General features: G+C 48.3%; 1 protein-coding gene across 1 annotated transcript in view; it reads left to right on the top strand.

Moving 5' to 3' along the window:
- gabrd (gamma-aminobutyric acid type A receptor subunit delta) overlaps positions 1-24,731 on the top strand; it is a gene marked incomplete at both ends in the record, with an annotated part of 88,976 nt that overhangs the window by 43,686 nt on the left and 20,559 nt on the right. The window contains 2 exons of the mRNA XM_084333449.1: positions 11,593-11,675; positions 13,346-13,483. Coding sequence (XP_084189575.1) covers positions 11,593-11,675; positions 13,346-13,483 — 221 coding nt within the window. The remainder of the gene's footprint in view (positions 1-11,592; positions 11,676-13,345; positions 13,484-24,731) is intronic.

The raw sequence follows: 24,731 nt of genomic DNA, 5'->3' as shown, positions 1-24,731 counted from the left end.
CTACTCACATAACCTGGTTTTAGGTAGAAGCATAAATGTCATAACCTGGCAGATCTCAAAACAAACTGGTCAGACTACTGCTTGACCTTACTCCTAGAACCCACCTCACCCCTGCCCACTTTGACAACCTAGGATGGCTTAGAGTAGACGACAGAGTACAGCAACTTGCAATGGGCCTGGTCAACAAGATACACTATACGACTAAGGTACCCATGTACATGTCAAAATACTTCCCAAAGGTCAGTGAATACCACGATCACAACACCAGAGGGAGCTCCACAAATCATGTTAAACCCAGATTCGGCTCAAACAAGGGACTAAACACGGTTCGCAATTATGCCACATCGATGTGGAACTCCCTACCCAAAGCTGTAAAGCAGGGGTCAGCAACCTTAGGCACGAGTGCCACCATTGGTACACATTATCTAAACCAACATGGCACACTAGCAAATGTGTAGAAGGAACCTTTTTGGAAATGTTGAGTTACTTCCCCATGCAGTTACCTCTTTCACAGCCATTGGCAGTTGCACAGCCTGTTATTTATGGTACTGTAGGTTGACTGATATACCAGGGATATTTCATGGTCAGAGCCAATGAGAAGGGTCAGTCTGTTGTTGTTTGCCGAACATTGAGTGTTAAACGCCATTTTGAGACCAAACATGAGAACTTTAAAGGATGAGGCAGACAAGGCTGAATGTGTCCAGGTATGGCAAGCAAGCATCTCATAAAGACGGCAGCATTCTCTTATATATTTATGAGAGGAAAATGGTTATTAAAACTATTGCTATGCACGTTGCCTATATGGATGGAATAGAATTACAGATCTGTTGGAGATTTACATTGTGATGTGGTTTCATAATTAACCTTAACATTGATATGGCACACTGGTTAACAAGAACATTTTAAAATGGCACTTCGTATCAAAAAGGTTGCTGATCCCTGCTGTAAAGGAATGTGAATCACTACCCACTTTCAAAACCACTCTCAAAGAGCAACTACGGGAGACTGCAATTCGAAACTGGACCCTGTAAATGTCCTAACCCAACCCCCTCCAATGTACAGTAAATGACCAAGTATGGTTTCGTCAATATTCCAATGTAAAGTTTTGCTTGTACAGTTGTACAGTGTACTTAGTATAATAGTAGTAGTAAAGTATAATTTCTGGGTACTTTTTACACCCCTGTTTATGATGAATTGAAAATGGGGGACCCTGATGTAAACAAGACAAACGTCTTTCTCTGGTCTGCATCCCCTTAACAATTGTATGTATTGAGCTGTTCTGTTTCGTTAAGGGGCTCAGCTTGGCATCACCTTACTGCACTATCTCGCGTACGTGCACGCGTACTGAATAAATTCCACAAATGTACCTCTAATACCAGTATTAGTCTGACCACACCCCTCATCAGCTTACCTTCATAAGCAGGTGTGTGGTCACCTGCTCTCCTCCTTCTCGCTTTCACCACAAGGAAAGTGCCTCGGTAGTACCCCACTTGACGTGTTTGTTAGTTGAAAAGAGTTGTGACTGGTTTACATTGTGCTTAACCTTTTCTTCTCTCACTTGTTGTATAAGAAAAGGTTTGGGTCATAATGTATTCCGCGGAGAGTAGACCCGCTAGACCTACTCTTCACCACCGGTTCTCCATTCCCGCCTCCGTCGTGCGCCTCGGTGCTGGGCTGTTGCCACTCTCGTGGTTGCCGACCCAGCCCGGGAGACTGCCGGTGGATAGTTTTCCTCACCGACGAGCCGAGGGTTCGGTGCCGTCGCTCCGGCGATGGCCTGATCTCGACTCTGGTTCCTCTGGTTCTGGGGAATCGCCCGTTGATGAACGGGGGATTGTTTTGGAGCCGGAGGATTTGCGACGAAAACTTTTTGCGTCTGCTCGCTCGCGTCGCAAGATGGTGGCGTGCAGACGCGAACGGCCTGGGTTTGGGGAATTGCTGGAGACCAGCGAGGACGCGTCCGACTCTGGATTTCTGATGGAAACTGAAGACTTCATGGAGGAGGCGGACGGGTTCTTGTATGATGGTCCCGTGGAGGAGAGTATCCCTCCTCCGGAGACCCCGGAGGGGGGAGAAATGGCTCCATGGGGCGCCTTGTTCGAGGATGTCGAGGAACCACCTTGGCCTCATCAGCAGGATGCCCTACTGTCGGCCGCATCGGATATTCGGTATTCGACTCCTGTTATGACAGGATCCGGTGGGTTTCCCCGCCCGTTGTAGCGTTGTTGCTATGGCGACGCCTTCCATGAGCTGGTGTCTTAAAGATGTCGAGGTTGGGCGCAGGACTTACAGGCCTGCTGCGCCCGTTTTATGTGTCAAACTTGAGTCTGTTGGTCACGTGTCTCACAGTTTACATATCTTTTTCTTGACCGTAGTCTCATGTGGGAAGGTGTTTTCTGGGGGAGTCTGGTCTTACACTCTGATTAAAAGGAGTGACTGGATTAAAATCATGTGAAAAACAGGGTTTTTACTCCCAGCTGTGCAGTTGGGTCATACGGGTGATGCCTTTTCTTTATTTATAAAGAGTTGAATGTGTCTTGATGGATATGAAATGAGGGTCCCTGATGGAAACAAGACTAACGTCTTTCTCAGGTCTGCCTCCCCTTATCTTTTTGTATGTATTCCTGTACTGCAGTCTGTTGGGTAAATATTTTCATTCATTCATTCATGGAGTTGATTGCATCTCGCCCCTCTTGTCGTTCCCTGGGCGTCTTGGGGATTCAATATGGTGGTCTAAACGGCCTATTGTTGATGTGGGTATGTCAGAACGCACACATAGTGCTGGCTCAGGATGTGCTTTGGGCCGTTTGCTGACTGGCGCGCCTCGTTTGCTTGGGTAAAACAGCGTTTTTATGGAGCAATTGGGATGGGGGTTTTTCCTCTTCCGACATCCTGTGTGTTGTCGATGGGTTCCCGTTCATGTCAGGGGATGATGACGGAATGGTTCTGGACATATGGGGAAGGGTCTCACGCCCTAGGGGTGGGCCACCGGACGCGGTTCATACCGACACGTCTGGGTGGCGCCTTCTTTTTTATGTTGGGATCAAACGCGCATATCTGCCCCTTCTCCTGGGGTTGGCTGGTCGGCGTGATTAGGGCACGGGACTGGTTCTGGTCGCGCTGGTCCAGATCAGTGCACCCGTTGTCCGCTGGGGATGCAGATCTGCTGTTCTGGTACCCTGAGGGACTTGGGGTTTTTTCAGGGGGAAAAATGCTAGGTCGATCCGGGTGTCACAGGGTTGAGCGTTATGGGACCCTTGTTGGGTGCGTTGTATTCTGCACTGTCGTAATGGCTTACGGCCGTGCCGACCTGTACGCGTCCGATCTCGTCGGATCTCGGCCGCTGTACGAGTTGGTCTTGGTTGGTACTTGGTTGGGTGACCTCCTGGGAATACCGAGTGCGGGGTGCTGGGGCTGGTCTTCCATATTACGCTCTTCTCTTGCGTTTTGGCGCTGAGGAGCCTGTTGGGTGGGGTTAACCTCCTCTGGGATCCTGTGCTCCCCGTATCACCGGGCCCGGTCCGGGGTGATGCTCGTTGACCCGTAGGCCCGGGATAGCCCTGTTGGGAACCGGAACGCGGGCTGCGGCGGTGCCGCAGGTGTGTTTCGGGGTTCTTTCCTGAGGGGATATGGGACCAACCATTGCATGGGGTGATGCCTGGGTGGTTGGTTCTCTGGTGTGTTGCTGCAGTGTCAACTCCCGGTTCTCCGGTTGAGGGTGCCCCTGCACGTTCATGACGTCTGCCGATCGTATGGGCTTTTCTGTGGGCAGCTGTCAGGGGTCGAGTGGTCTACGGATCCCACTTCTGACGTGCTGTTTGAAAGCTTGGTTATGCGACAACGCCAGCATACGCCCCTTCCGCCGGGGCGGCTGTTCAGCTGTCCTTTCTGGCGCCTGCCTCGTCCGCAGTTTTTCCAGGCTTGGGTTGACAGCCTGTTGCCTGGTCTTTCCCCGGTGCACTGCCTGCTTCCGTTGGTTACCTCTTGTGTGTTTAACCATGCTGTCTGCCTGTTGCAGGGCTTGTGTTCCAGGCGGTGTGCTGTTGGGGAGGACAGGGCCCGCTCGGCTGAGGGGCCCTTTTTGTCCGGATACGCTGGCGATGTGGGGGGCGGGGTCACTAGGTGCCCCCCTGGTGGGGTCTTGATGCTGGCATCGTGGACTTCTCCGGGCCCCCATTCCAGGGAGCCCAGTCCTTTGGTGGATCTGGGTCTTCCTTCGCGCTCCGCTGCTACGGCCTTGCCACAGGGTTGGGTTTGCCCTTGACCCCGTGATTCTGGGGGCAGTAACGAGGTTGTTCCTCCGTTCGTTCCCGGGTGGCATGCGGGTTGTGCGTGTGTGTAGTCGTGGGGTCAAGCCACGGTCTGCTCACCCTGTGCGTTGAGTTGCTTGAGTGCCTCTTCGCACGGTCGGGTCCGTCGCCTTCCCGTGAAGCCCCTAATAGGGGGGCTACCCTCCATTAGGGGGGGTCGGGGGGGCTCGGCCCTCCCTGTTCTGATGGTTGTGGGGGGCTGTCAGCGGGGTGTATTTGTCAGCCAGCGGCTCCGCTTGGCCTCCCTTGTGCAGTAAGGTGATGCCAAGCTGAGCCCCTTAACGAAACAGAACGTTAGGTTATGGCTATAACCAAGTTCTGTTAGTTAGGGGCGACGCTTGGCATCAGACGGCCGCTGCAGCCCTTGACCTCACCTTGTGGTGAAAGCTTGGGAAGGAGGAGAGCAGGTGACCACACACCTGCTTATGAAGGTAAGCTGATGAGGGGTGTGGTCAGACTAATACTGGTATTAGAGGTACATTTGTGGAATTTATTCAGTACGCGTGCACGTACGCGAGATAGTGCAGTAAGGTGATGCCAAGCGTCGCCCCTAACTAACAGAACTTGGTTATAGCCATAACCTAACGTTTTGATTGATTGATTGAAAACTTTATTAACAGATTGCAGAATGGGTACAATATAGTACAGCTCAATACACACAATTGTTAAGGGGATGCAGACCAGAGAAAGACTTTCGTCTTGTTTACATCAGGGTCCCCCATTTTCAATTCATCAGGACAGACATACATGACATACAGATAGACAGTACTGCTACATCTATGTACTGTACTGTACCCATTCTGCAATCTGTTAATAAAGTTTTCAATCAATCAAACACAACTACTGTACATAACGTTAAATTAAATAGACCGTGGACGACGTACCCCCCCCCCCCGCCCCCATACACAACCTACAGCATAACTTCCCACAGTAACGTTAACCAAATACTGTGGGCGACGCAGCCCCCCGCCCCCCTCCCACATACAACCTACAGCATAACTTTTATATCAGTATAATACAACTCTCAAAGCCAACGTAGAGTTTGTGCACTACTGTACATTTTAACTAGCACTTACCAGCCTCGGGACTCGGCAGTTCTGTTGTACAATGTGGTAGAAAAGATCGCTCCTGTGAATTGAAAAGCAAGCCCCGCCCCCAGCCTAGTGAATGAGAAAAGCCTGCCCCTAGTGGAGCAGGACAGTCCCTACACAGTACACTACACAAAATGATCACAGTGATCCACTCTCTTGCTACATCACTGTGATCCAATGTCCTGACTCCTGCTACATCACTGTCCTGCTACATCACTGTGATGTACTGTCCTGCTACTGTTGCATCACTGTCCTGCTACATCACTGTGATGTACTGTCCTGCTACTGTTGCATCACTGTCCTGCACAGTACAGTTTATGATGAATTGAAAATGGGGGACCCTGATGTAAACAAGACAAACGTCTTTCTCTGGTCTGCATCCCCTTAACAATTGTATGTATTGAGCTGTTTTGATTGATTGATTGAAAACTTTATTAACAGATTGCAGAATGGGTACAGTACAGCTCAATACACACAATTGTTAAGGGGATGCAGACCAGAGAAAGACTTTCGTCTTGTTTACATCAGGGTCCCCATACATGACATACAGATAGACAGTAGGCCTACTGCTACATCTATGTACTGTACTGTACCCATTCTGCAATCTGTTAATAAAGTTTTCAATCAATTCAATCAATCAAACATGTATATATTCCCTCCCCGCCGTATGTATATTTCTCTCCCACCCACCCACCCCCTCCTAATGTACAGTCCCCTCCCCATATACTCTGTCAGGATCTAGGGGTAACAGTACTGTATATTTGAATACCGGTTATGTCACAAATGTATCAGTACTAAATACCTATATGTCCCTATGCCATAAATGTCATGTATGTTGTGTATGTCATAAATGTCTATATGAATTGAAAATGGGGGACCCTGATGGAAACAAGACAAACGTCTTTCTCAGGTCTGCATCCCCTTAACAATTGTATGTATTGAGCCGTACTGTATTGTACCCATTCTGCAATCTGTTAAATAAAGTTTTCATTCATTCACACAACTCTCAAAGCCAACGTAGAGTAGAAAAGATCGCTCCTGTGAATTAGAAAAGCCAGCCCCGCCCCCAGCCTAGTGAATGAGAAAAGCCTGCCCCTAGTGGAGCAGGACAGTCCCTACACAGTACAGTACACAAAATGATCTAACTCCTACTGATTAGCATGGCGGGGAATGACGAGTTTAGGCGTCTCTGGCAGAGAAAGTGTTAATATAGAGAGATGAAAACAATACGTTATTTATATTCATGTGATGTCGATTGATATGAATAGCTAGTTACGTTAATATAGAGAGATGAAAACAATACGTTATTTAAATTGATGTGATGTCGATTGATATGAATAGCGCGTTACCTTAATATAGAGAGATGAAAACAATACGTTATCTATATTGATGTTATGCCGATTGATATGAATAGCGCGTTACGTTAATATAGAGAGATTAAAACAATACGTTATTTATATTGATGTGATGTCGATTGATATGAATAGCACGTTACGTTAATATAGAGAGATGAAAACAATACGTTATTTATATTGATGTGATGTCGATTGATATGAATAGCGCGTTACGTTAATATAGAGAGATGAAAACAATACGTTATTGATATTGATGTGATGTCGATTGATATGAATAGCGCGTTACGTTAATATAGAGAGATGAAAACAATACGTTATTTATATTGATGTGATGCTGATTGATATGAATAGCGTGTTACGTTAATATAGAGAGATGAAAACAATACGAGGAAATGGGCTACGTTAATATAGAGAGATGAAAACAATACGAGGAAATGGGCTGTGGAACGGAAGGACTTGGGCTGTTCAACAATTTCCAAATGATCTCCTGACCCGTTTTTTGTACACCCACAAAATTCACTGTGAACATTCATGACCCCTAGAAGAAGACACCTATAGATGTTGGTGACCCCATAATCTTTCTTCTAGCGCCACCACCAGGTAATGGCCGGATTGGCATACAATTTGCTGTGCACATTCATGACCCCAATAGGAAGAAATATAGAACTTTTTTTCCCCGCCTTTCTATCGTTTTCTCCCATCCCAATTTTAGTTGTTATGCCAATTATCTTCCTGGTCATTGCGTGCATTGCCATACTGTCGGTCTGGGGAGGGTGTATACTATCACATGCCTCCTCCTATACATGTGGAGTCGCTAGCCGATTTTCACCTGACAGCGAGGGGTTTCACTGGGAGAATGTAACATGTGCAGAAGTTCATGCTATTAGATCCCCTCCCTGTTGAACAGGCGCCCTGACCGACTAGTAGGAGTTGCTGTTTGCAACGACCAGGACAGATACCCCACCGGCTTCCCATCCGCGAACACTGCCAATTGTGTTAGTAGGGACGACTGACCAAGCCATAGGTACCACTGACAGCTGGATTCGAACCCAGAGTCTCTGCGGTGCTAGGCGAGTGCTTAGACCTCTTTATACAACGGCATGCAAATTTCTCGATTCTGATTGGCCATTCACACGTCTTTATTGGCAACAATCCACGGTCCTGGGCTCAGGACCCGCCCACAACCGAATCACATAACCCTCCCCGGCTCACTCCGGGAGAAAACAAGATTGCGGACAACAAATGGTTATGTTGAAAGCACCATAACGACTAAATATGAAGCGATTCTGTCAAGGGGAATGTGTTAGTCCTTTAAACAATGTTGGATGATGTAATTGATGGGTCTTGAGTCAATCTAGAACAAAAGAAAAATCGCGGTTTGATTGATAGATTAATTGATTGATTTAAATTTCTACTTCCTTCTTTCTACTGACTGCAGCGTTCTCTCTCACACTGTCCGACGCTGGCGTACCCACAAACACACACACACACATACACACACACACACACACACACACACACACATACACACACACACGCACGCACACACACACACACACTGTGACACACACACACACACACGCACACACACACACACACACACTCCTGTCTGCAACAGCGGGGGAGTCAGACTGAGAGAGAAGCAGCGCTGTTTTAAGTGAGCATGGTCTATTGAATTGATTGATTGGTTGATTGCTAATTTTATTACTGTACCCCTGGTTTCCAACTGGTTAAGTTTAGGCTAAAAGAAATAAATAAAAAAATAGGGTGAAGAAAACGTTTTTTTCCTATAGGGCAAAGAAAACGTTTTAATTTGTTTTACCTACTTTATATAGAAGCATCTAAGAATGAAGTTCTATGGAAAGTAGGTCTGCATTCCCTTAACAATTGTGTGTATTGAGCCGTACTGTATTGTACCCATTCTGCATCTGGTAATAAAATTTTCAATCAATCATTCCAATAATACACAGTTGGATGTGTTAGTTGGTTGGATGCACTTCAAGCTGCTTCCACATGAGGCAACTTCTCTCAATCATTCCAATAATACACAGTTGGATGTGTTAGTTTGGTTGGATGCACTTCAAGCTGCTTCCACATGGAGGCAACTTGTCTTTTTTGTAGTTGTGGGAACTACTTTTTCTGGCGGATGGTTTTTTCAATAAATCTTCGATTAATGTGTGTTTATTGTATAGAAATAAGGTTGGATGAATCTGGCAGTTGTATAAAAGCTTTACACCATGTGCAGTCGTGGTTTGTGACCAATAAACCATGCCTAGGGGGGTCTAACGACCCTCGGCTGCGCCTCGGGCCTAACGACCACCCCTAGGCATGGTTTATTGGTCACAAACCACTCCTGCGTGTGATGTAATGCTTAAATGCTACCCAGCCGCCGGAGAAATATATGACTTTTACTCATTAGCTGCCCGTAGGATGACCTCTCTGGCGGCTCAGTTGATACACAATCACTACATCACCAACCAGAGGTCATGGGTTACCCTGTCTTAATTTGACCACAACAGTACATCACTGCACGGGAAGAAGAGACAGAGACAGATATATACTGTATATATACATACCAATTATTCGCCTGTTCTATTCTCCATCCATCTATCATCCATAGCAACACTATATTATCACTGATCCCCTTTGAACAGCCCATCTGAGGTTTCTCTCCTCCACGCCGCCTGTGGTGCTTTTTTCCCCTAATGCTAGGTTTTAGTGAGTCGTTCCTCATCTTCATTGGGGAAAGTCTGGGAGTGTTGCATATATGGATTTTATGGTGGTTTTTGTTCTGGATCTATTGTGATATTTCTTCTTGACTTGTAAAGCCCATGGGGGCAATTCCATGTGATTTCGGGCTATATAAATACATTTGATTTGATTTGAGGTGGAGCCAGTAGCGGCTCGCCACTAGGGGCGCAAGGGCGCCGACCCACCTGCTGGCCAGCTGCTGTTAAATCAGAGAAGAAGACAATAAAACTTTTTCGTTTTTGTGTTTTATAGCCCTATAAATAATATAAACATGTTTAAAATGAATAATATTTACTCATTTTAAGTATGTTTGTATTTCCAATGCACAATATAACGTTATTATCTAAATTAAAAAAACACCGTTTTCCAGAGCAGGAAGTGACATCACGTTTTTTTTATTTTTTTAATTTTTTCGTATTTCTCGGGGGCAATACGCGATAGCGCTCTGCGTGCGCGTCACAGTTTGATCGCTGTCTCCGTCACAGCCAATCAGTGCATACGGCGTTGTGCGTTGAAATATGACTATTATGTTGGAATCCGAGCGCGATTTGAAGCGGTCTAGCCAGCAGCGTGAACTTCCGTGAAGGATTTTCCATAGCCGCATTTCGCGGAGACGCTCTCTGATTGGCCGACGCCAGTATTTCTTTCCATGGCAGAATTTCACAGAGACGATATCTGATTGGCCGAATCCAATTTCTAGCTTGGTTGAGATAGTTGTGTTGTTGTGAGATGCATGCAGCTGTTTGCCGTGCCGTGACTGCAAGTTCTTAAGCTTAGGCACTCTTTCAAAGTTGGTTAAGGTTAGAGTTTGTCTTAGAGCATGGCGATAGAACGCCAGGTAGTTTTGCAGTCTGTTCGAGCGGAAATGGACAAAGGTGTACTTGTTGAGTGTTGTGGCAACGAGCTCAGCTGAGCTAACACTTGGCTAACTGCTAACTTGGCCCTGGACGTTCAACTAAACAGTGAGTCTCACTCTCTCTCTCTCTCTCTCTCTCTCTCTCTCTGTATCTGTATCAATCTTGGATGCAATAATAACGTTACTTACCACACTGACTATCTCGATGGCTCATTGATTTAACTACTGCAGCTCTCTCGGATTGAAAATACGTGGATTATGGCTTGTTCAATATCGTCTATGTTTGAATGAATGAATGAATGAATGAGAACTTTATTAACAGATTGCAGAATGGGTACAATACAGTACGGCTCAATACACACAATTGTTAAGGGGATGCAGACCAGAGAAAGACGTTTGTCTTGTTTACATCAGGGTCCCAGATTTTCGATTCATATCGATAGTTTAATAGCTAGCCTTGGCTCGTTTAACAATATGCAAAATATGTGTACAGCCCTGTACTCATACTGAAGTTATTCTTGGTATATAATAGGTCTGATTGTGTAACGAATCGATTCCACGTCGCGCTGTGTGTGAGAGAGAGAAGGAGAGAGGGAGAGATCTGCCTGTGTTTGTAGACGGGCGAGTTTTGTTTCTAACTTTTCTATTTATATATTGTGTTTCAAGTTGTGAATTAGAGTCTAGACTATACTTTATTTGACTGGTTGTGTGTTGTTGTAGTAACAGCTGAGCGACTCGTTCATAAGAGCCGATTCATTGCTGTGAGCGTGAGTCGAATCGCTCACGTCTGGTAATGAGTGTTGCGTGGTACTGTACTGTACATGTTTGGTATATGTTTGGTATAGCGCCCCCTAGTGGCGAAACCCACCGGCCGCCACTGGGTGGAGCACGAGAAGGTAGAGAGATGAGGGGTGTGGGGGGCTTGAGGTAAAGCAGGAGAAGGTAGATAGATGAGGGGTGTGATGGGCTTGAGGTAGAGCAGGAGAAGGTAGAGAGATGAGGGGTGTGGAGGGCTTGAGGTAGAGCAGGATAAGGGTGCAGAACTAGCATCACGTCATGAGTCCAGCTGCCACCCATAGCACCATCAACTTGTGACTGTCTGGCAAGCTGGGCCACTTGGGAGAGAGATGCTGAACTCACCTGGACATTCACACATGCAACCAGCATTGTGTTACAGTACTGTCGTGGTCTACATCCAGTGTTGATTGAACGGTTCCTTCTTGTCCTAGAATTACGTCCACGGTGGCTTGTGACATGGACCTGACCAAGTACCCCATGGATGAACAGGAGTGCATGCTGGACCTTGAGAGCTGTAAGTTTGTCCTTTCCCCCCCCCCCCACACTGCACACTCTTAGCCTTGGGTTATCAGGCTAAGTAGGTAATCAGCTATTTTAGGTAGGTTAATTAGTCCAAAGTTTTAGAATTCCATTGTCTGTGAGGTAATAGGGCTAACATAGTCCCATCAATGTTTGAGAGTACTGGAGTCACATTTATGGGGCTACAGGGCTAACCCCTCGTTAGCTTTGAGCTACTGTAAAGTCAGGATCTGCTCATTGCTCACTTTGAAATGTGGCGGTATGAACGCTTAGTCAGCTCAGGATTAAGGGCCCAGTTTTACCAGCTTTTAAAGGTCCTAGAATACAGTTAGCCCAGGAAAAATTTACTTTGGTCTCTGGGCGCATCTGAAATGTAGATTCCCCCCTCCTCTCTTTGTATACTGTAGTGTGTACTCCTTCCATTGGAAAGAAAATGTCAGACTGTCCTGATGAGATGAAACCAGTCTGAGTCCAAAAACACAGCAGAAAATTAAATGTAAACTCATACAGAGAGATAATGTCCACTGCTGTTAAAGGAGAGCTTTGGTGGAAATGGCCTTTTCCTGTGTGTTGCATTGTTTTTACAGAATGAGAGGTCATTCCAACACTGAGAAAATTTTTCCAACAGACAAATTGTGCCTTTTGTCTAGTTCAGCTGTGACAAGAACCCTCCCTCTTGAAATGAGCCATTAAAAATTGCAGCCACAATCGCCGTAGTTAATAACGTGTGTGTATGTGCATGTGAAGTTATCTTGATAAAATGTGTGTGTGTACAAGATTGCAGCTCACACGTAAATCTTATAGTTTCTACTAGGGATGCTCGATATTGGCTTTTTTACCGATACCGATATACCGATATTGTCCAACTCTTAATATCCGATACCGATATCAACCGATATCTATCAACCGATACCGATATATGCAGGGTCCCCCCCCCAAAAACGGAATAATTTCAGGTAATTAACATTACATATCTCTTGTTGTGGAATTAACACAACATTATGCATACTTTTGACAATAAATAAAACCAGAATTTGTTCTTACTTGCTTGCCTGGGTAAATAAATCTTATAGAAATGTAAAAAAAATAAAAAATTAAATAAATTTTTTTTTAAACCAATACCGATATTTTTCGATATCACATTTTAATGCCAATATCGGCCGATAATATCGGTAGGCCGATAATATCGGACATCCCTAGTTTCTACCTAAAGTTGAACCACTAAAGTTCTGACGACATTTTGAATGATTGCTATGCTATTGCTGGATCTTGAGTCATCTTAATCTGTAACGTCTTGTCTGGAACCTGGATCTGAATGTCGCTCGACTGTAGAGGCTTGTGCACCACCACTAGATGTACGATAATTACCGTATTTGTATGATAAAAGCAGCTTGCTCGTTACAGGCACAGTTTTTAGCAAAAAAAAACTCAAAAGACATGTTTAGTGGATCTCGAAGACCTATTAAAAACTTGTTGAAAGGGACTAAAATATGTCCCCTTAAAAACAACTGACTGAAACACTGGACCAAATGAAATGGCACAGGCAAACAAGCCTTGTTAAAAGCTAGAAACAGCATCCGCCAAGCAGCTCACCGGCTCCAGTATTTTCTCTCATTGGTTGGACCAATAAAAACTGACCTCTCTCTCTAAATGTGTTCACTCCAGATGGCTACTCCTCAGAGGACATCGTGTATCACTGGTCAGAGAGCCAGAAACACATCCACGGCCTGGACAAGCTGGAGCTCTCCCAGTTCACCATCACCGACTACCGGTTTGTTACGGAGATGATGAACTTCAAATCCGGTGAGCTTTCTCTCCCGTTGCCGTTGTTTTATCTTATACGATAAGATGAGATAAGATAAGATAAGATATTCCTTTATTGATCCCCTTGGGGAAATGCAGGCGTTATATCAGCACAGGGGAGGGGGAGGGGAGGTACAGCTACAGGTACTGCAGTGTTTCTCAAAGTGTGGGGCCCTGGGGGGCGAGCGACTGGGGAACTAACACGCTGAACTATTCTTTTGACGTCTGCGTGTTATAGATGAGTCGATGTCGTCGATCATGAAAATGTCAGCTATTTGATTATTCATGATTTATGCATCATATCTTATGATGCATAAGACTTATGTGCCGCCTTTGCCGTGGAAATGGCAGACGTTCAAAGTCATAACATGCGCAATATGTCATCTAACTAGTGCGCAATGAATGAATCACGTTCGAAATATACATAACTTCTCTTAAACAACTGCTTGTGATTCTGCCTAAAGCCAAGACTTGACAGTGCGCCTTCACTCAGTGTGCATTTAATAACTTGTTTTGACGTCAACTGCAGCTGCAACAGTGAGGAACGGAAGGAGCTGAGTCCGATCTCTCTCTCTCTCTCTCTCTCTCTCTCTCTCTCTCTCTCTCTCTCTCTCTCTCTCTCTCTCTCTCTCTCTCTCTCTCTCTGTCTCTCTCTCTCTCTCTCTCTCTCTCTCTCTCTCTCTCTCTCTCTCTCTCTCTCTCTCTCTCTCTCTCTCTCTCTCTCTCTCTCTCTCGCTCTCTCTCTCTCTCTCTATAATGATTTGAAGTAGCCAAATGTTACACTATAAAAACTAACTGGATAGTTGATGATAATGAATATTTCACTTCAGCAGAAATTATTCTAAAATGATTACGTCTGCTATAAGCTATTCTCTCTCTCTCTTGTGTGTGTGTGTGTGTGTGTGTGTGTGTGTGTGTGTGTGTGTGTGTGTGTGTGTGTGTGTGTGTGTGTGTGTGTGTGTGTGTGTGTGTGTGTGTGTGTGTGTGTGTGTGTGTGTGTGTGTGTGTGTGTGTGTGTGTGATTAGCTTCAACAATCCTGATTCATGAGCCTATTTTATTCAAAAGGAAGATATTGATTTACATATGTATATATATATATCGTATTTTTTTCAAGTCAAGAAAATATGATGAAGCTTATCTCGCTCTTGGTAAGATTTCTCTCTATTTCTTTTTAAAAGCACGCGGTCTGAGTGTTTATTGAACTGTATTGTTACGTATGTTATTGTTCTAGCAATGGGATTGCACATTTGATTTTCCTCAGTTTTTGGTTATTGTTACTGATGTAGAATGTAATTTTTTTTAAATTATTTTTTATCTTTTCCCCCCTCCTTTTTCCTCCGTTTTTCTCCCATCCCAATGTTAGTCGTTATGCCAATTCCCAATCCCCTTCCTGGTCGCTGCGCACCTACCGCCTACAGTCGGTCTGGGAGAGTGGAGGCTATCACATGCTTCCTCCGATACATGTGTAGCCAATCAACCGCTTCTTTTCACCTGGCAGCGCGGACTCTCACTGAGAGGGTGTAACGTGTGGAAGGATCACACTACCCCCCTTAGATCCTTTCCTCGCTGAGCAGGCGCCCCGACCGAACTGTAGGAGTCGCTGTTTACAACGACAGGACTAATTGTGTTAGTACGACGGCCGGCCAAGCCGGAAGCAACGCCGAGAGCTGGGCTCGATACCAGTATCTCCTGCATTGGTGGCGAGCGCCTTGCCCACTGCGCCACCCGGCCACCCCCTGTAGAATGTTATTGTTAACACTTTAACTGCCGGAAGACGCTTTTAGGCGTCCTTCCCCGCCATGCTCAAGTTGCCGAAGACGCCATAACTCGTCTTTGATATCAATATTTCAAAAATCTGTGATCGGAATCATATTTCCTTTCCGGGGCCCTGAGACACAAGTGTGATCTCCTCTCAATCCTCTAGCGGTTCAAGACCGCCATCTGGTGGCCGATCGGCAGATCGAAAAAACGGATGTTACCTTTAACCCGGTAGGACTCACTCTGGCCTCACTGTCCACCTCGAGGCCTACAAGGACCACGTGCAGGCCTACAAGCTAGCTCTCATCAAGGCCAAAACAAACTACTATTCCACCCTCATCGGCAACCAGCAAAACCACCCCAGGACACTCTTCTCCACCATCAACCGGCTACTCCGCCCCCTCGACCCCCCCCGCCCATCTGGTGCCCACGACCTCTGCTCCAGGTTCCATGTCTTCTTCCAGGACAAGATCAATACCATCTACCAGCAGCTAGCAGTGCCCTCCTCCTCCCCCTCACCTGCTCCTCCCCCTGGGTGCCCCCCCCCCCAATGCAGCCTCTCCTCCTTCTCCCCGGTAAATGGTCCCCAAGTTGTCAAGCTCATAGCCTCAGCCAAAGCCTCCACCTGCTCACTTGACCCCATGCCTACCACCCTGGTCAAGATCTGCCTCCCTGCTCTCTGCCCCACCATGGTCAACATCATCAACTCCTCATTTGAATCTGGTCTCGTCCCCCCCTGCTTCAAAACAGCCTCCGTCACCCCCATCATTAAGAAACCCGGCCTCGACCCAGACGAGCTAAACAACTTCCGTCCGATCTCCAACCTTCCTTTCCTTAGCAAAATCTTGGAAAGAGCAGTGGCCGCCCAACTCCAACAATACATGTCCAACCATGAGCTCTATGAGCCTTTTCAATCCGGCTTCAGAACTCAACACAGCACAGAGACCGCCCTCATCAAAATTACCAACGACCTCCTCCTTGCAGCTGACTCTGGCCACATAAGCATCCTCATCCTCCTTGACCTTTCTGCAGCATTCGACACAGTCTCCCACTCCATCCTCCTCAACCGCCTATCCAACAACCTCGGCATCACTGGCTCAGCACTCTCCTGGTTTCAATCCTACCTCACCACCCGGACACAGTTCATCACCATCGGCGACTCCAGTTCCACCCCGGCCCCAGTCAACCAAGGCGTCCCACAAGGCTCCGTACTTGGCCCAATCCTATTCACCATCTACATGCTCCCCCTTGGTCAGATCATCCGCCGCCACGGCCTCAACTTCCACTCCTATGCCGACGACACTCAACTCTACCTCTCCACCAAACCATCCACCCATCTCCCCCCACACTCCCTTATCAACTGCCTGCACGAAATAAAAACCTGGATGTCATCAAATTTCCTCAAGCTCAACAACAATAAAACCGAGCTCATGGTTGTGGCACCCAAGGCCCTGCTCCGGAAGGTTGGGGATCTCACCCTCAACATTGACGGCTGCTCCATCTCCCCATCCCCTAAGGTCCGCAACCTGGGCGTTATCCTGGACTCCACCCTTTCCTATCAATCCCATGTAAATTCCCTCACCAAATCCGCCTTCTTTCACCTCCGAAACATTTCCAGACTCCGACCATCACTTTCCGACACCACAGCTGAGACCCTCATCCACGCCTTCGTCACCTCCCGCCTGGACTACTGCAACGGGGTCCTGTCCGGGGTCCCAAGCAAAACCCTGGACAGGCTCCAGTATGTTCAAAATTCAGCTGCCAGGGTTCTAACCCGCACCAAACCCTGGCAGCACATCACCCCCATCCTCATCCAGCTCCACTGGCTCCCCATCAAATCCCGCATCACCTACAAAACCCTCCTGCTCACCTACAAATCCCTTCACGCCCTGGCACCTCAGTACCTCACTGACCTCCTCCACCCCTACACTCAGTCACGGTCCCTGCGATCCACGGACACTGGTCAGCTCTCCATCCCCCGAACCAGACTGCGGACGTTCGGGGACAGAGCTTTCAGTGTGGCAGCTCCCACCCTCTGGAACTCCCTCCCCGCAGAACTCCGCACCACCCCAACTCTGGACTCATTTAAAAAACTGCTCAAAACCCACCTCTTCAACCTGGCCTTCAACCCCTAACTTTCTCACTTTTTATGTATGTGTTGTGTCTGTCCACTATGTTTGTTGACTTGTTATCTCCCCCCCCCCCCCCCCCCCTTATGTAAAGCGACCTTGGGTCCTTTGAAAGGCGCTATATAAAACGAAGTATTATTATTATTATTATATGGGGTCCGGGCACTTGCTAGTGTTAGAGAAACTCAGTCTTCACACAGTGAACATCGATCGCTGCAAATAACTCGAAAAAACAACATGATTTGGACGTATATATTTATTATACAACCTGGAAATGGACCGGATATTTCTATATCCCATAATAGGAAAATGTCTGTTCCACGCTCATCGCCCAACGGCGCGAGGAAGATACGGTAAGTGTTACAAAGGATCAGATTAAACCGAATATATATATTTATTGATTGATATATATTGCATAATATTTGTATATCGTTTGATATCCCTTGTATATTCCTTGTACATATACACGGAATATCCCTTTAGCCTAGTACAGACCATAATATTTCATTCTCCTATTGGACAGCGGTCCACAGGCGCCAAGGCCATGCCTCCAAAGTCAGGTTCAAAGTCACGGCCGGGGACATGCCTGGACATGAACGGTATTGTGCAAGGATATGAGACAGGAATAAAGCTGGTACTAGTTTATTCATCTAAGCGTATAAATACGGCGCAGGTGAATACAGAAGCACTTAGTCAGAAGTCTTAGTAACTAAAGTTGAAGCCTCACCCACGATACTACGTGCGGTGAAGTATGGCCTGTTTGGCCCCAAATAGAGCATTGAGACCGCGTGCGAATTAATAACTGAAGTGTCAGAGTTTGGCGCTATACCGTCGAGTGCGACATATTCTATTAAGTCAGTAATAGTCTATTTGTGTATAGTGTATCGTGCGGCTAAAGTTCTACAGTGACCAGCATCACCAACGTTTTCCTCGTATCAGCTAGAGTGCTTATCCAGGCTGGGCTGCTTTCATGGCGCTTTCACCCGAGGAGCCCTAGACGAGGACCGTGTGGACATGTACACTGGATTATCTACCCAACGACTGCATAGCCCTTTTCGGCTGGATTATATTTGCTTTTGGTCCTGTAATTAATGGAGCGGAGAATCGCCGACGCCCACAAGTGTGTGGGATTTACCCTGTGAGGAGCCACGTCGAGTCTGCCCCTCAGAAGCCTGAGGCAGGCTAGCTTTCTTCCCTGTGGAGCTACAGGCTACGGAGAACAGCTGTATTCGTCTGTGGATCAAGATCTTATTGCACCGTCTCCCGTACTCGGAGTCTCCTTATCATCGTTGACCCAGACTCTATTACCGACAGATCCTCTACCCTTGCTGGCTTACAACCGGGGGGACCCTTCCAGTATCTCCCACTATATTACTAGTGTACCATAGATATAATTCCCTAAGATTCAGGTTGTATGATTACCTCCTGCGTAACCAGAGAATGGACATTCGTTATTGATTTGCCTACGCACATTCCTTTGCCTTATAAGCGCATTCAAAGTGAAGTAAAGAAAGTATATTATGTACCTTTTGCTGCAATAAATACTTAATTACAACTTTGTGTGGAACCGATTTCATTGTGGGGAAGTGTTCATCATTAAGATACCTATGTACTGTATGGCCAGTAGAATGTACATAAAGACGGTAGTGGTTTAATGATACCATACTTATCAATACAGTCAGGGAATTGTACCCCTCAGTTACAATTGGTCCTTCGAGCCGGAGGGTAATTAGCGTAATATTAATATAGTGGTATTAATATTGACATGGCCAATGATGAACACTCCACAAAACGGTTCTCCTAAAATAGATCGCCCGCAGCGTAGACGGCAGACACCTCAGTACTTAGAGGATTACGTTGCCAATATACTACCTAGCTTTCTACAGACGGTAAACGCGGAAAAAGTAGATAGTAAAATTATGTCCGACCCTATCGACCAGGCTACCCCGCCAATAGAGGCCCTAGTGGGTTCTAACGTAACTGACCAAGCTCACGGTGGGGACCAGGAGGGACCTGACATGACTTTACCCCCCGCCAAGACCGAAGAAGTAGTCCCCGGAGAGCTCCAGGATAAAGACAGCCCTCCAGGGATGGAACTCGACCCACTACAAGAAGAGGCGAGCACCCCGGAGATGGATCTCCTCGACTCGCCACAGGAGAACGGATCTCCAACGAGTACTACCAGGAGTGGATCACCTCAACCAGCGTCTTCCCCCAGCGAGGCGGACAAGATGCTGGCACAGGCCTTCCTCGCCAGCCTGGCAGCCTCAACAGAGCGCGATCGACTCCAAGCACAGACGCTTAGTGAGCGCGAACATTCTTCCATGGAAAGAGAACGCCTTCAAGCGCAGCAACGGAGCGACGAAGATCGTATACGTCTAGAGTTTAGACGCCTTCAGACGGAAGAGAATATGGGAAGAGACCGGGCCGAAGCCCAGCGCGCCGCCGCCGAAGCCCAGCTCGCCGCTGCCGGTGCCCAAAGAGAAGCAGAGCGCGACCTCGCTCTCACCAAGCGCGAAGCCAAGCGCGACCGATTACAAGCGCAGATAATGGAGCAGCTGATCACCAGGGCAACACCCCCTCCCTCCGCACGGGGCTCCAGGGCCTCGTCAAGACAAGGGTCAAGGGCACCCTCCCCTACCCGATCAAGCGACCCTGAGCCCGACCACCAGAGAGAGCCTATAACCCCCTCTGAACCCCTTCCCCGACCGGTCCAAGTGAGACCCAGCTACAAGGAAGAAACGGTCTACACCGCGGAGAGGCTAAATAGACGACTACAGGATCTAGATGACCTGCCAGAGGAAGAAGAAGAGGGAGAGGAGGAGAGTCAAGCCCAACATCAGCACAGTACTCCACAGGACCAGGAGGTCCAGTACAGCCCAGGCTTTACCCCCGCGGCTCTGCGCTACAGACCCCCGACTCAATTCACGGGTGAGCTTGACGCACGACCAGCCCCGAGGAACAGCACCTGGATACGCGGGCCATGGTATCCAGCAGGTACCAGCCCACCAAGAGGCGTAAGAGGAGACTCGCCTAGGAGGCCTCTCTTCCAACGCTCACCGATGTGCCAGCCATCCATGGCATCATACATTGGCACACCGACGTTCCCGGACTTCACACACGAGAACAGAGCACAGTACACAGAGCTACGAATGTGCTTAGAGACAATGATGTCCGATGTAGCTGATGAACCGTACAAATATGCTATCCTACTGAAGCACCTCAAGGTGCCCCGAGCGCACAATATAGCGCTGGCCTATGCCACCTCTACTACCCCATACACCGCGGCTCTAGCAGCACTCGACCAAAGATATGGACGCATATGGGACTACGTAATACAAGAGATAAGGCATATTGACCGCCTACCCCCAGCCACAGACAATCGCTCACTAGATGACCTGTCTATCAAGGTACAATCCCTGGTAGGGATGCTGGGGGCGCAAAGAGAAAAGGGTATGCACGAACTGTACGCGAACTCTAATGTCGAGAGGATTTTAGAGAAGCTTCCGCCCGCCCGACAAGAGCGCTTCAGGCGGCAAAGAGACCACCATGATCCTAACGGTCCCGAGCCATCCCTCCTAGACCTAGCCGACTTCCTGGCGAGAGAAGTCAACAGCCTACGGTTGGATACGTTCATGCGGAGCACACCAAGCTCCAGAGAGGGACCTAGGAGAGCAAACGATGGCCGCAGATTGGTGACCGTCATGCACCAATCAGAATCAGTACCGAGCAGCAAGAACCACAGTACCCCCTCGATGAAAGAGAAGTGGAAGATGGTGTGCCCGTACTGCGAAAAGGAACACTGGCTGTCACAATGTGACACGTTCAAGAAGATGACCGCCGACGAGGTGAGTCAATGGATAAAGTCCAACCGACGCTGTTACCGATGTGCGCGCAGTCACATGGCAGCCGATTGCCGCTTAAAGAAGAGGTGTAGTCGGTGTGACGGAGCCCACTTAGACGTCCTACACGACAGTAACAGAAGAAAGCCTGCACCCTCAAGCAGCACAAAGGCAAGTGTTATGTACATTGACCCCGCCAGCAGCGGGGGCGCCCGGGTGCTCTTAAAGGTGGTCCGCGTAACATTGAGTTACCAAGACAAGGTCATGGACACTTACGCCGTCCTTGACGACGGGTCAGAGAAGACCCTTCTCCTCGCGTCCGCCGCGGCCCAGCTGGGGCTGCGGGGGAGTGAAAACCAGATGACGATTCGGACAATAAGAAGAGATCTAAAGACGATAAAGGGCGAGAATGTCTCCTTCACTATCGCAGCAAGCGGGCAGCCAGAGAGACGGTATAGGATTACTAACGCTTTCACCAGCCAAGAAATGGATAAATATGTGCACCTGCGTCAACTACCTATACCGCCCATAGACGGTGCCACCCCGACCCTGCTGATAGGCTCCGACCATGCAGACCTCATCGTCCCGATGGACCGGGTCCACACAGGGCCCAGAGGCTGTCCTGCAGCAGTCGAGACCCGCCTAGGATGGACACTACAAGGCCCCCTCGCTAGGTCTCTTAACCGAACAGCAGCCACTAGCTGCCTTCACTCCAGAGTGACAGAAGAAGACACCACCCTCCTACAGCATGTCGAGAGGCTATGGACACTAGAGACAATGCCCTTTAAGAACGAAAAGAAAGACATTCGTTCCAAGGAAGACATTTACGCTATAGCCCTCCTCGAGCAGGGGACAAAGAGAGTCAAAGTCAACGGAGTGATGAGATACGCAACTCCACTCCTGAGGCGAGAGGGTATGCCTACCTTCCACGCCCCAAAAGAAGCGACGGAGCGGTATCTATTGAACACAGAGCGGCGCCTAGCCAGAGACCCCGCTCAAGAGACTGTGTACCGCGCTGAGATTAACAAGCTAATCACAGCGGGACACATAAAGAAAATTGACATTAAAGAGGCCGATCAGACGACCGAATCATGGTACGTGCCGCACCACAAAGTCCACCACAACGGCAAGGATCGTATTGTGTTCAACTGCAGCTACCAGATCGGATCACAAAATCTGAATAAAGAGCTCTTGCCCGGCCCAACACTCGGCCCCTCTCTACTAGGCGTGTTACTACGTTTCCGCCAAGACAAGGTGGCCATCAGCGGCGACATCAAAGGGATGTTCCTGCAGGTGAGACTAGTGGAGGAGGACAAGCCCCTGCTGCGGTTCCTATGGAGAGAGAGGATCGGGGACGAGCAACCAGCCATCTATCAATGGGAAGTCCTCCCTTTCGGAACCACATGCAGCCCATGCTGTGCTACGTTTGCACTGCAAAAACACGTCGCAGAGGACCCAGCAGCCGATGAAGAGGTCCGACAAAGTGTAGGAAGTAGTTTCTACGTGGACAACTGTCTGCAAAGCGTCTCGACGCCAGAAGAAGCCGAGGCCCTTCTACTCAAGCTCCGCGCCTCCCTGATCAAAGGCGGCTTTGATCTCAGGCAGTGGGCCAGCAGCGACCCGCAAGTATTGCGCAGCCTCTCCCCCGAGGACAAGGCAGCAAGCAGCGAGACCTGGATGGCGACCATCCCAGGAGAAGCCCAAGAAATGACATTAGGACTAGTCTGGCGCTTCAAAACAGACTCGCTCCATTATAAACACACACCCCTGACCAAGGAGCAGGGAAGGTCGACTGCACTACCGACCACAAGACGGAGTGTATACAGAACACTCGCCAGACAATATGACCCGTTGGGATGTATTCTACCTTACACCACCAGGGCAAAGATGATTGTAAGAGCGTTATGGGACAAGGACCAGGGCTGGGACGACCCCATACCCGAACACCTTGCATCCACATGGAGAGAGTGGGAGACAGAACTCAGCTCACTCCCAGGTGTCAACATACGCCGCAGCTACTTCCCACCCACAGTGAGGCCGGAGACGTGCCAGATGGACCTGCACGTCTTCAGCGACGCCTCCGAAGTAGCCTACGGTTCGGTGGCCTACTTGCGTGCCCGAGAGGAGGGAGGAGAAATACATACTGCCTTCATCCTGGCTCGCTCAAGAATAGCCCCACGCAAGCAACAATCTATCCTGCGTCTAGAGCTCTGCGCAGCCCTAGCAGGAGCGCAACTTGCCACGTTAATCCAACGTGAACTCACCATCCCGGTGCAAAGAACAATCTTGTGGTCAGACTCCACGACAGTACTCACATGGATCCGGTCTGATTCGTGCAGATACAAGGTCTTCGTGGGAGTCAGAGTCACAGAGATTCAAGATTTAACAGAAGTAGCAAGCTGGAGGTATGTGGACACAAAACACAACCCAGCTGACGTCATCACCCGGGGAATGTCCCTGGATGACCTCACCCGTCACAATCTATACAGTGACGGGCCAGAGTTCCTCAAGCTCCCGGAAGAAGAGTGGCCTACACCCACCCCACGGGAAGCGAGTAAAGAGGAGGCCGAGAACAAGAAATCTATGTTCTGTGGATTGACCACACTCGTCTCCACAGACCCCGACATAGACGATTGCCTCACCCTAGAGAGTGCGCAGCTAAAGACATTCCTGTGGCACCACCCAGAGGTTCAGCTCACTACTGACATTACTGCAGCTGACTACGAAGAAGCAGAACTTCTTCTCCTACAACGAGCCCAGAGAGACTCGTTTCCCGATGAGCTAGACTGTCTACAGGGAGCAAAGCCCGTCCCATCAGACAGCAGATTGCTCCACCTAGCCCCCGAGAGCGACGCCCTATGAGGCGCCGTTTGGGACAAAAGCCTGACTAATACAAGACACCGCCTATCCAAAGCCTGACTTATACAGGACACCGCCTATCCAGTTATCCTGCGCGACCCAGTTGGTCCGCGAGAGAGGGCCAGTTGGTGCGCCGATTGGGACAAAAGCCTGTCGAATACGAGACACCGAGGTCCAGTTGGTCTGCGCGCGCCGACATGTTTTTTCGAATACAGACACCGAGGTCCAGTTCAGTTGGTCTGCGCGCGCCGACATGTTTTGTCGAATACAGACACCGAGGTCCAGTTGGTCTGCGCGCGCTGACATGTTTTGATCCGCGCGCGCCTACAACTTTTGGTATGCGAGAGAGGCCCAGATGGGTCCGCGGGCCACCCAGATGGGTATCGCTCGCGGACCAACACTTAAAAGAATAAAGTGGTGTACTCCTTAATTTATGCACTTACAATCACCAGAAAGGCTTTCGAAATGCCATGTTGGCCTCAATATTTTCAAAACAAATTATATGAAAAGGTTATGAAATGAACAACATAAACAAGAATGTGATCAAATATGTAATAAAAACGGAGCTCAGACTGTATCTGTATTACATGTCATATATGTTATGATGAATTGAAAATGGGGGACCCGGACGTAAACAAGACGAAAGTCTTTCTCTGGTC

Source organism: Notolepis coatsorum (assembly GCF_963971535.1).
Source record: "Notolepis coatsorum genome assembly, chromosome: 17".
NCBI classification, from domain to species: domain Eukaryota; kingdom Metazoa; phylum Chordata; class Actinopteri; order Aulopiformes; family Paralepididae; genus Notolepis; species Notolepis coatsorum.
This window is presented reverse-complemented; position numbering and strand designations above follow the sequence as displayed.